This window comes from Papaver somniferum, chromosome 11, assembly GCF_003573695.1.
Source record: "Papaver somniferum cultivar HN1 chromosome 11, ASM357369v1, whole genome shotgun sequence".
NCBI lineage: Eukaryota > Viridiplantae > Streptophyta > Magnoliopsida > Ranunculales > Papaveraceae > Papaver > Papaver somniferum.
Window position 1 is genome coordinate 115,987,346 of NC_039368.1, and position 13,473 is coordinate 116,000,818.

At 36.1% G+C, this 13,473-nt stretch overlaps 1 protein-coding gene across 1 annotated transcript; it reads left to right on the forward strand.

The window, feature by feature from the left end:
- The first annotated feature begins 381 nt into the window (after window positions 1–381).
- On the forward strand, window positions 382–3,944 carry LOC113322074 (phosphoinositide phospholipase C 2-like). Its single transcript, XM_026570087.1, has 9 exons — window positions 382–810; window positions 1,335–1,531; window positions 1,610–1,745; window positions 1,817–2,059; window positions 2,340–2,572; window positions 2,771–2,888; window positions 3,025–3,171; window positions 3,281–3,367; window positions 3,463–3,944. The coding sequence occupies exons 1-9, from the start codon at window positions 502–504 to the stop codon at window positions 3,760–3,762; spliced, it is 1,770 nt and encodes a 589-aa protein (XP_026425872.1). The 5' UTR covers window positions 382–501; the 3' UTR covers window positions 3,763–3,944.
- Window positions 3,945–13,473: the final 9,529 nt, after the last annotated feature.

The following is a 13,473-nucleotide window of genomic DNA, read 5'->3' on the forward strand; positions in this document are numbered from 1 at the left end:
TAAATATATCATGTTTATTACATGTATATCCATATGTGTGCATTTATGCTGATATCACCATTGACCTTATCTCATTTCTTTAATCAAAATATCTCGGAATTTTTTTTATAAAATAAACAAATAAAAGATTTTCATTATGGTACAACGGAGGCCGAGCATCAGCTTGACACAGTTTACACACGTCAAGACACTGTTCATCGTCCCTACTCTTCTTCCCCACCTGTTTCACGCGCACCGATTAACAAAAGACATTACTAAATATAATAATACAGGTCCCACGACTTTGGGATTGTCTATCTATTTGTTCGGACTACTAATCCAACGATTACAAATCATTGGTTTACTTTGTTTATAATTCACCTCAAGGATGACACCAACAGAATCTATCCTCCTTGTTAAAAAGAGATTGATTAAAGCTTCAAGAAACAAATAATACCTTCTTCTCTTCTTCACTGGTTCTTAGAACAGATCTCTGCAAAATTTTGATATTATTATCTAGAGATGTCGAAGCAGACATACAGAGTATGTTTCTGTTTTACAAGGAGATTCAAATTGACAGTAGCAGAAGCACCTGAAGAGATTAAGACAGTTTTCGAAACGTATTCAGAGAATGGAATTATGAGTGTTGATCATTTACATGAATTCATGACTGAATATCAAGGTGAAAGCAATGCTACTAAAGAAGATGCTCAGGCTATTATTGATAGTGTTAAGCATTTGAATATCTTTCAGAGGAAAGGATTGAATCTTGAGCATTTCTTTAGGTATTTGTTTGGTGATATTAATCCTCCTCTATCACATACTCCCACGGTAATTAATTCTGATTTTTATTTCTCTAACTGTTTTATTAGATTCTCAACTGTTTTTTTCTTCCCTTTTTTAGAATGTCTGTTTATTTGCCCTAATTAGAAATAAATGTTTTGCAAGTAATTAAAGTCTGAATGTCTGTTTTTTTGCCTAATTAGAAAGAAATATTTTGCCTGTAATTATGTATCAGCTGATTAGTTCATAATACTTTGGAATCCGATTCTCTGTGGGTTACTGCATTTATATCTAATTTGCATATGATATTTCGAATTTGATCGCCTGTTCTACTAATTGATACCAAATGCAGCATGATATTGGAGGTATTCCTCATAAATTTTCAACTGAAGTACATAGGAGTTTTTACACTCAAACCACTTGCTGGAATCAGCTAGATGTGCATGAATTCTATGTTGTTATATTAGTCTTGTGTTGGTGGTTGTGGAGAGGCATACTTTTGCTTATAAGAGTTGCTGATATTGTGTAAGTTTAAAATGTTTGGAACTGATAAATAGTGCATTATGTTGCAGGTGCATCAAGATATGAATGCTCCGTTATCCCATTACTTCATATATACTGGGCATAATTCGTATTTAACTGGGAATCAACTTAGCAGTGACTGTAGTGATGTCCCAATTATAAAGGCTTTACACAGAGGTGTAAGAGTGATTGAGCTTGACATGTGGCCAAATGACGCCAAGGATAATGTGGATATTCTTCATGGAAGGTATGAATGCTATTGGATATGAGTATTAGCCGACTATGAAATGGTGTTTTTACGTAATGTCTTTTTGCGTGATTGTAGAACACTGACAACTCCAGTGGAACTCATCAAATGTTTGAGGTCAATTAAAGAGCATGCATTTGTTGCGTCTCCATATCCTGTTGTCATAACGCTAGAAGATCATCTTACTCCCGATCTTCAAACTAAAGTTGCAAATGTTAGTTCTCATCTTCTTAGTTTTGATTTCTTTTAGCTCATGGATGCCAATTTGACAAGATTTTTTTTTAGATGATCACTGAAACATTCGGAGACATGTTGTTTACCCCTGGGGCAGAATGCTTAGGAGAATTCCCTTCACCGGAATCACTCAAAAAACGGGTCATGATTTCAACTAAACCACCCAAAGAATACCTTGAATCCAGGAATATGAAGGATAAGGAGAATGACTCTAAGGGCAAGGATTCTGTTGAGGATGAAGCATGGGGAACCGAAGTTCCTGACCTTGGAGATGATATTGATGATGACAATAAGGTGCAGGGAGTATATAATATTTTGCGCTCAGTGAAACAGTCATACATTTGATACTTCATACTTGTATAGGTATCCACAACCAGTAGTCCAATATATTTTGCCTCGTACACTAACCCCCTCAAAAGCTTGTAGTTTATACCTATTCACTTCAGTTCGGAGAGAAAAGGACCTCGACTAAAACTAAGTACCGTTTTTTCTGTTTCTTTTTGGGTATAGATGTTTACATATTGATTATACCTATATGTGATCCTAATATAGCTTGCTGATCATCTTTTGACAGTTTGGTTCAGCTAGAGAAATACCTCAGGAAGATGACGATACAGATGAAGGAGACCAGAAGGTGCAGCAGGGTGCAGGACTGGCATATAAGAGTTTAATCGCCATTCATGCTGGAAAACCTAAAGGTGGTTTAGAGGAAGCGCTGAAGGTGGACTTAAACAAAGTAAGACGTCTTAGCATGAGCGAACAAGAGCTCGAAAAAGCTGCAAAAACTCACGGAAAGGCTATTGTTAGGTAGTTGGCATGCCTCATTTTCATGAGTCGGTATATTTTCTTAATCTTTCTTTGGCACTGGATAAAGAGAGATTTGGTACTGGAACAAAAGAAATAGATAATTAGGATTATTATTGATTTTTCTTTCCAAATAACTGAATGCAGTAAGATTTCAAGAAAGATATATGAAGCGTGAACTATGGTTTGAAATTGTGCTAGGTTCACCCAGAGGAACATATTGAGGGTATACCCAAAGGGGACACGCTTTAACTCATCAAACTATAACCCACTAATTGGGTGGATGCATGGAGCTCAGATGGTTGCATTTAATATGCAGGTAAGTTCCTTGTGCGTGTCAATACTTGGAGTTATTTCCATAAGGCTTGTTCTTGTCTATTATTTCCTCTTGGATTTATCATAGAGAATCTATCCATCATGAGCTTTCTAACAACTCATGGGTTTCATTCTGGCAGGGATACGGTAGGTCGCTCTGGGTAATGCAGGGAATGTTCAAAGCTAATGGAGGGTGTGGGTATGTGAAAAAACCTGATTTTCTGATGAAAGGTGGTCACGATGTCTTTGATCCTAGAGCAACTTTACCAGTGAGGCAAATCTTGAAGGTGACTTGATCTTCTTCTACCATTGATATATTAATCGATGTATTTCTCTTCATCTCAAGTATACATGTTCAGTTGGGTATGATTTCTTACCTTGATGTTTCCATTTCAGGTGAGAGTATACATGGGGGAAGGATGGTATCTGGATTTCCGTCACACACACTTTGATGCGTACTCCCCACCAGACTTCTATACAAGGGTACAGTTTTACGCGTTAGTTTGAAGCTCCAATATAATATTTTAATTTGTATAATCAAGAGACTCACATTTTGCAATTGACCAATTTGTTTACAGGTAGGAATTGCTGGAGTTCCAGCCGATACTGTAATGGTTAAAACTAAGACGAAAGAAGATGAGTGGATACCTGTTTGGAATGAGGAGTTTGAGTTCCCATTGACTGTTCCAGAATTGGCTTTGCTTCGAATTGAAGTTCACGAATACGACATGTCAGAGAAGGATGACTTTGCAGGCCAAACTTGTTTGCCTGTATCAGAATTGAGGCCAGGAATCCGAGCTGTACCACTGTTCAGCCGCAAGGGAGAGAAGTACAAGAACGTAAAGCTTCTCATGCGCTTCGATATCACATATGTTTAGAGCTACTATCCCATGTACTGGAACACGATTGTTTATTATTGGTGCTTATTGTGTATTATGTGTAGTATATATACCTTCTTCTGCTTCTCAAATCAGACCAGTGCTGTTGTAAAGTTTCCCTATTTGTTACCTGGATGTGTTGTTATTATCACCACCACTTAAAATAAATATCCTTTCACATATTTCCTTCTTTTGACATTGTTTATGGAGTTACATTGCACCTATCCTGGTACATTTTAGGCGTAGAATCCAACACTAAAAACATGCAGTAGTTGGTAGTAAAATGCAAATGCATCGATAAAATGACTGCCACCATGCAAGCAACATCTGAATGTGTCTCAGTTCCTTCCTGAGTCACATCTTATATCGGCCTCTGACAGAGAATTTCATAACTCTCCTGTCTCAATAGAATTTCATAACTCTCCTGTCTCAATAGGATAAGAAAATATTGAAAACTTGAATACAAATCTCATGTGAATGTAAAATTCTTATGTCAAGTATCTTAATAGATTTGGGAGTTGGGTTTAATGATTGGGCCCATATGATTTTGTCATATTAATGGGTTTAGTCCAAAATCTCATCCAAATACACTGGTTAGTCCTAACCCATTCAACTAGGCACAAATTAGTCTTTTTTGTGGAAAGTACACAAATAACCCTCCTGATTTACAATTCAGTCCAAATATTTGCAGTTTAATCCAAAGTGACTCATGATGATATCAACAGTTTTAAATAATATAAAAAAAAAATTAAAATCAATTTATCTGTCGAATCGTTTGTCCAAAATTCGCAAATTTTATATATTCGGAAAACTCTTTCCGAGAGCTACAAAAAGAATACCCATATGACTATGTAATTTTCATTTTTAAAAAACTTAGTTTACATTGGTATACAAACATGTATACATCTACAAAAATACAACTTGTTTACAATCCAAACTCATTACCAACACCAGCTCTAATGCTCAACCACTCTTAACCCTGCTGCTGCAAACAATTACAACACCTCAACCATTCTACTCAAATTTTTTATCCGTTTATGTAGCTTTCCATTCTTAGATGCACTTCTCTGCAGCAACACTACTCATCCAACAACAACATAAATTCATGCTCCTAAGTACCACCAACATCACACATTTCAGATTCCATCTTTGCAATTCAATTGACATTTCATATTTATTCACCAGATCACCACTTCAGAGTTCTACCATCTCAATAGCACCAGTTACTCAGCTGCACCATTCTTGTACTGCAACATAGAAGCAAACCCATTCTTCCAAATTTCCCATAGCATCACCTGCAATTGCTTCATAGCCAGCTGTAGCTCATCCATACAATTGCTCGGCAAACAACAATACACAGCGCTTCTTCATTTCGTTATCAGCTTACTCACTGCAGACTCTAAACCACACAAAGTAGCAACACTGTCTCCATCTCATATTCATCAAATCAAGAGTTCTAACACCCTTGAAATCTCAGTAACACCATATTCTTTCAGACTCGAGTAGGCATAAACTCTAATCAAACCAAACACATCTTTCCTTCACTGCAGAAACCCACATCTTCTAATTCATGTACAATCATAAATTGCATCATGTTTCTAACCACAGATTCAACCCCAAGATAACCAGTAAAAAGCATGAGACTTGCCATCAAATCGCCTGTATTCGATCCATCAGACATAATGCCAGCGTTTTCAGTTATAGTTGTATCATGTGAACTTGAAGCATGTCCACCTCATTTTTCTTCTGCAGCCCTTGCAGCAGCATCCTTTCTTGCCCTTTCTTCTTCCATTGAAGCTCTAAGAGAAAGAACGAGGTGTACAAGCATATACACATGTAACAAGCACAAAAAAAGGTGCACTTTTATATGCACCCATATAACTGGTGTACAAGAAAATACACCGATTAATTCTTACGTACTTTTAAGAATATATTCTTACCAATACTTTTGTTGAATGATCTTTTCTGTTGTATATCTGACCGAGATTCGAGAGGTTGTTGCCAATTTGGGTTGCATCCGTTGATGGAAGTTCATATGGTCAAATAGAAGCAACATTTATAAAGGTACAATACATATGATTATTTGGTTGGATTGATACATTAGCAAGCCTGTGTTTATATTATGTGAATCAGATTTAGTTCCTCAACAACTTTGGATTTTAGTTTAACTTACTAATGCACTTGTCCTTGATTCTACAATCACTACGTTGTTATAGTGGAAATATGCTTGAATTGCTGCTTGCTGGAGAAGTATTGATACAATTAACAATATTGGAGCAATCAGACAGCCCTAACATTTCTGTCATAACCAACATCCAGTGAATCATAGCATCACTGATTCGACATTCAAAAAACGAAAAAAGATTGTTCACTAAAACTTGATTAAGAGTCCTAAAATGGGATACTATGTACACATGTAATTTCTGTTACATATGTACGACAATGTACACTTAGATTATAGGTGTACAAATATGTACACATGGTGGTGTACCACCATGAACACATCTACTAAAAGCATCCAACATCCATACCCATAAAACATGTCATATATATCAATGAGACAGGACAATATTTTACACCATGTATACATGTAAAAAATCTAGAAATCTAACATCCGCATACACAAAACATGTCGTATATTCATGAGATGGAACAAAATGCAGAAGTTTATACACATAAACAACTTAAATCGTCTACACATAAAAAGTCTACAACAAAAAGAAAAGAAAAAAAAAACACAAAATTAGGCATATCCTAAACAGGCAGTTAATCTAAGTAATTTCACATGAAACTTCTCAATGAAAGTTGCAAGTAGAGAGTTTAGTGGGAAAAAATATATTTGCACCATATATGTATAAAAATTTCTCAAGTTCAGCTATCCAGAGCTAAGACAAAGTGAATGATTAAAAAGAACAAAAGCCAAGCAGGTACTGACCTCATAAATTCCATTCTACCATTATCAAATTTTCATGCCGAATTGAAATTTGAAAATCAAAACAAAAGTATACGAGTAATAATTACCAGCAGAAGGATTAAACATTAACCAAAGCTTATTCCTGAATTGCCGATCAGCACCTAGAAATCGCACCCAATAAACAGGTGTATAATTATGTACACATTAATCTTCAGCATGTGTACAACTATGCACACATCGCAGCACACACTGAGAGCTTCTAGTTTGAGTAAAATAGGAACGCGATAATACTAAAGGTGCAAGAATCTGGATTTCTTTTATATAATTATGTACTTATCAACAAACGAATAGAATAACCAGGATGCAAAATAAAAGAAACAAATAGAAGTGTGGAAATTCTTAAGTAATACCTTTTAAACGTTTCGTTTTACGTCTCGGCTTCGAATTGTGGAACCCAAAAAAGAATTCCCACCATCCAGATGAGTAATCATGACCTTTGTTCTCAGCCATTTCTGGAAAAAAAAAAAAGAGAAATGAATAAATGAATCTACCCTTATTTATCCCAATTAATTAATGCAAGTATACAATAACATGTGGTAATATATCGGAAAAAAGTCATAAAGATCGTTACGATATCCACTTCATCACGAGAAAGGCCAAGTTTTTCATATGTAATAGCCCATGTGGAATATGCAAGAAGTCATATAAGTGGTGTACAAGCATATATATACACCTCTTATAACATGGAAAAAAAGTCCACTTATATGTACACCGGGTATAGCTGGTACATAAATGCGTAGTGAGCACATAAATGAAAATTTTGAACCGGAATTAGCACTTACATGTTTAATTGCAAGTCATCATCAATCATTTATTTAAGTTGTGGTTGTGTTAAATATATAGGTACACATAAATGAAAGAGGGTCTCTACTTTAATTAGACGAAAACATGATCTTTAGGTGAAACAAGTATTTAGTGGGACAAAGTAATAGACATACCAAAAGAGGCGTTAATTAATTCATTTGGCTTCCTTCCTCCATTTGTGTTTGCTTAGACACAACAAATACAAGTTGTCTGCATAAAAAGAACCTAAGATGGATTATAAATACAACCATACTATGGTTTTAATGAAAAAATCCTTAAAAAAATTAGTCTAATTGAAATCGAATTTGAGTACTTACTGCAAATTGGTCCACCAATGACAGGAGTAAAAATGAAATAGAAATCTCATAATGATTATCAATGGCCTCGTGCTTGCGCCACAACCATCTCTTATTGGGTGAAGTCATAAGGGAAATGTATCTGTATGTGTGTCAGATCTCCGGGCCAGGGTATGTGTAAACAAAACAAGAATTCCATTGATAAGTGATGAATCATTTTCATTATTCAGTAGTATCATTTTAATCTCCTACTAGATTCCACAATTTCAATGCATAACATAACTAAAACTATTCGGAGAAGTTACATAACAAAATGTGATTTGTGAGTATTACAACTTCGGAACCTAAAAGAAATATAAAAAAAAAGAATTGGAAAGTAATATTTTACTCAAAATTTTCATGGTTTCTTATAAGCAAATATACCATAAATTCCTAAGCTATTACAAACACATTCACAATTAAACAACACCAAATGAATTACAAATTTTCTAACCTGCTAATACAAATCAACGAAAACCATAACATATTTCGAGTCTTATGCACAAAAATCAAAACCAAAAATCAAATTAAAATGAGATCTGATATAAAAATTAGGTTATTATTCCTACTACTTACATCTTTGAATTGAAGAAGTTCAATACCTCATAGATAAGAAACGGTCCTATGAGCAGATCTGACGGAAATATAAGTTGAACAAATGACATATTCTCCGAAAGCATTAGATTTATGCTCGACAATCTCTATATGACCTCCAATTTCCATCAACCAAAACAAAAATTATTTCTCTAAATATTCAGATCTGTATAAAAAGTTTCTCTCTGTTTTTCTATGGGAGGGAGGGAAATTAACTCAAATTAAATAATAAGAACGTATTTACATATTTCAAATCGCTTCCAAATAATGAAATTTTCATATTGATTTGCTAAAATTTACTGATTTTGAGTTAATCTTCAAGAAATGGAACTGATAACGACAATTTAGGTTTTTCAAAGACGAATCCGGTTTTTGTTCGATTATCATAATAAGGTTTGAAGATTGAAATTTCATTGAAACAACGAGATTCAGTTTTATGATTTTTTTTCTTCGCTCAAGAGATCTTTCTCCATGAAATGAAAATGAAAACATGGAAACTGAATTACGAAGAAGTGATATGACATTTAGCTGAGGGGTATTTTTGCCCACTCAAGAAATTAGTTTTGGACTGAATCGTCCATGAAAGGACTGACCCGTACAAAATTTGGTAAATTTGGATCCCCTAGTACTAAGCTTGAGATGGCAGAACTAGATAGTCTAACGCCCAATAACTTTGGGACTAGACGTCAATTTCTACTATCATTATTAGAACGACTTTTTTGGGCACTACTCAAAATTGGAGGGGGACTATTTCAAGTTTTTTGGGTGGACATTTGAAGTAAATTTGAGCCATCCCTTATCCTAGTTTTTTTTTAATACCAAAAAAGCCCTTGGTAATTAAAATAATGTCAGTGTAATGATAATTTAGTGTTAATGTGTAGTGATTAATTAGTGATTAGTGAGTTATTAATAGGATAGTGTAGTTAGAATCAGAATTATTGAGAGAGAAGAAGAAGAAGAAGAAGAAGAAGAAGAATAAGAAGAAGAAGAAGAAGAAGAAGAAGAAGAAGAAGAAGAACAGATGAATAAGAAGAGGGGTGAACCCAAAAAATATTTTTTTGAGTTTTGTAAATATGATATGAGTGATTCTTGTGATGATAACTTCTCCCCTGATTCATAACCTCCTTCATCTCCTAGAGCATTTATCAATCTTCATAACGATCCAGATATGAGTTATTTCTTAGATGATGGTTGCATTCTTCCCCAAACTCAAGCTAACGACCCAAATGATGGATTTTATCAGCCACAACCAGAAGATGAAGTTACGGGTACTCGGGTATAGCTCAAATTTAGTTAATGTATCTTGAATTGTGAAAAAAAATTGGCCAAACTGAAAATTTCAGGAACAAATTTCGGCCAGGTCAAAGTAGTTCGGTTACCTAACCTGTAGAAAATGTAACTGAACTATTCTGTGTGTGCAGTTCGGTTACTTAATGCAGCAGACGCATGTAACCGAACTCCATTTTAATGGAGGTTTTTCAGATTTCGGTTATATATTTCCAGAAAATGTTGCCGAACTATTTGCACAGAGTAGACAGATAATAGTTCGGTTTAGTATAGGATATTATTTTGGTTGCCGAACTTTTAGTTCGGAAAGATCACAAATTACTTTAATAGAATAGGTAACCGAACTTTGGAGTTCGGTTTAGTCGATTGTACTAATTTCATTTCCGAACTTCTAAGGAGAAAACTTTTCATTCCATGTCGGCAAAATCGCAAATTTTTTCTAGAGTCTAGATAACCGAACTGTCTGTTCGGCAGGGTCGATAAAATTTTCACATTGCCGAACATGTATGTGTTTCTTGTTTGTGGTTGGCATTGACGTTGTGCTATTTCTCGTAGGTTGCTTGTGATCCAATACCAATGGAAAATCAACCTTCCCCGGTTGATATTTTGTACGATGACGCATCCCATAACGACATGAATGTCTTGGTATTCAATGATCCGGAAGAGTCAAAGAGTTGGGCTAGAGAACATTAAAAAAAAGACATGTGCGTATTAGTTTTGAATGAGAGAGAAAGCAAAACTCGCTTTGAAATGGTTTGTGAGAGAAGCGGTGATCCCGACAAAAGCCACAAGAGGAAGGGTTATGTTTATAATGGAAAGACAAATAGGAAGAACAAAACTTTCTCAAAGAAGATTAATTGCCCATTCAAGCTAGCATTTAATTACAACAAAGATTTGAATGGATGGGTTCTCTACAGGGTTATGGAAGGTCGTCATAACCACCCTCGTCCGGAGCATCTTGAAGGGCATTTCATGGAGGAAAAGCTAACTCCTCAAGAAATGGACAAGGTAGGGAAAATGAGGACAATGGGTATTTCACCGATTCAAATTCTCCAAATACTTAAAGGAAGATAACAAGGATAACCACCCATCTTTGTCCACCATTTACAATGCAATTGAGACAATTAGAAAGAAGGAATGGAGATATAGACAAGTGATGCAACAATTGTTTTTCTTGTCCAAAGAGAAAGACTACGCGGTTCAAAAGGATGTGGATTCGGACGGAGAGATAACACAACTCTTCATTGCGCATCCAACGAGTGTTCAATTGGCTCAATGTTTTCCTAGCTGATATAACCAATAAGCGGTGACATGGTGCCTAAGCGTCTCCTCGTCCATCACCAGCTTTCCATTATTCACCTTCTTAGCTTTCCCTTCAAATGCTTTCTTCAACTTTACCAACTTGAATTTCTTGGCCATCTTTTTCAATTCTCCATGTTAGTCTCTGGGACTATATTCATCGCCACGTTTAGGGGACTTCACAGAACGTCTAAACTCACATTGAGCCTTTCTTGCATCACATCCTAGACACTTTAGATCCAATGCTTCAAGAGCGTCATAACGCATCGGGGGGTCGTCTCATTCTCGAAGACATTTACCTTCCACCGGTAAGCCGGTGATTCTCATGCAATCACCGGGAGTAATTCCCATCTCGCCAAATGGAAGATGCATTGTATATCTCTCAGGATAATGTCTCTCGAGAAATGCGGATACGGTAACAGGTTCAAGTTCCACATGTGCGCACTCAATATCTCTCCATAATACACATTCTTTAACCTTCGCCTGAAACTCATCACACTCCTTGGAAAGATCCCATTGGGCCGCCTTTTGACGACGAATAAGACGAATTGCATCATTATGATCCTACGAAAAGAACAACACACTACTAATACTTGACGAAACATGTCTAAAAAAATCATTTTGTTAGTTAAGAATAAACTTAAGAATACCTTTATCGCATAGATCTTCGCATCCCATGAGTGTTTGTAGCCAAACAATGTTAGCCCTCCATCATTTGGAGTACCATAAGTTGGGTTCACTGGTGGCAAACACAAATTATCAGGGGGAATGTGTGAGTATCTAGCACGAGATGGCTTCGGCTTCGTTTTCTCTTTAACATGAATAATTTCTTTATTTCCTCTTCCTCCTCTTCCTCTTGTCCTTCTTCTTCCAAGATCAAGCTCCCACAAGACCGTGCAAAGGACCTTAAAGGCATCTTTGAACAAATGAGAAAGTATAATATGAAGATCAACCCGGAAAAATGTGTCTTCAGAGTGACCTCGGGAAAATTCCTAGGGTATTTGGTTACAAAACGAGGCATTGAAGTGGACCCGACCAAAGTGCAAGTATAACACCCGTGTTTTTAGCATGGCACGTGCAAAAACATGCGACATGGAATGAGATGAAGCTTCATCTCCAGTTCTATTGCGTTTTAAGAAGTATATTGGCCTAGGTCAATACGGTGCCAAAATGGCGCATTATGTTGGGCATATTGGTCAAGGTCAATATGGCACCAAGAGGGTGTAAGATGTAAACTGTATTGGCCAAGAACCAATATCGCACCAAAGGTGTTGCTGGCCTAGAACAAGGTAGCGCCACAATGACACATTACGCAGGTCATTGGCCTATGGCCGATATCGTACCATAATGGTGCAAAAGGCCAGAGCAGGATGGCCTTGGCAATGTACAACCATCACGGCTGAACATTGGAGTGACCTATGGGACAAATAGGGAAATATAGCCACTAGAACTGTCTGAGGAAATGTTCACACATCATGTTTGGGCATTGGAATTGGCATGTGAGCCAGAACTGAATGTACAACCATCTTGGACGGTCATTCATGAATATATGGCAACTGCCATGAATAGTAAAAGTGGGAGTTGATGAATGATTTTCCCTCCCCTAATTTAAGTTGTTAAAAGGCGAGGGTACCCAAATATACCTCAAGCTAAAAAATTTCCTACCTATAAGTCCTTTCTCCGAAAGTGATTGTCTATGGACTGAGTCGAGACAATACAATTAATCGGTTCACACTTCGTCTGATCGTATATGGATACGAGATCGAGACAATGCAACAACTAAATATGTTTACTTGATACAAAGGTTCGGACTTAACCAAACACAATAAGATTGCTTATCAAGTAAATAGGAATTAACGTTTGGGCGATTTACTTTAGTTATAATAAAACAATTATAATGTGGAAATATAAAGTAAATGACACAACAAGATTTTGTTAACGAGGAAACCGCAAATGCAGAATAACCCCGGGACCTTGTCCAGAATTGAATACTCTAAGGATTAAGCCGCTACACAAAATTACACCTAACTTCGTATAGTTGATACCAAGCAACTAAACCTATAGTTCACCTAGTTACATTTGTATTCCCACGCCTCCAACTTATAAATAAATCACGTAGTTGGAACAATTCCTTTGGTTCGTATTCCAAACAGTAAAGGAACAACAAATCTGTTTGGTATCAACTCTATTCAACCAAGTGATATGAGTCGGACAAATGCTCTTCCGTTTATCTTAACATAAACTCCTTCGTCAGGTCCTTAGATATCTTATGTTCAATTACCGAAGTAATCATTTAAGATTAAGTCAACAACACTCTTAATCCAAAGAATTGTTTTGATGCCGATCTACTCAATTAATCAATCCAATCTACCACAAGGATAAACCGATTATTAATTGGATCCTCTTTTACGGAAACAA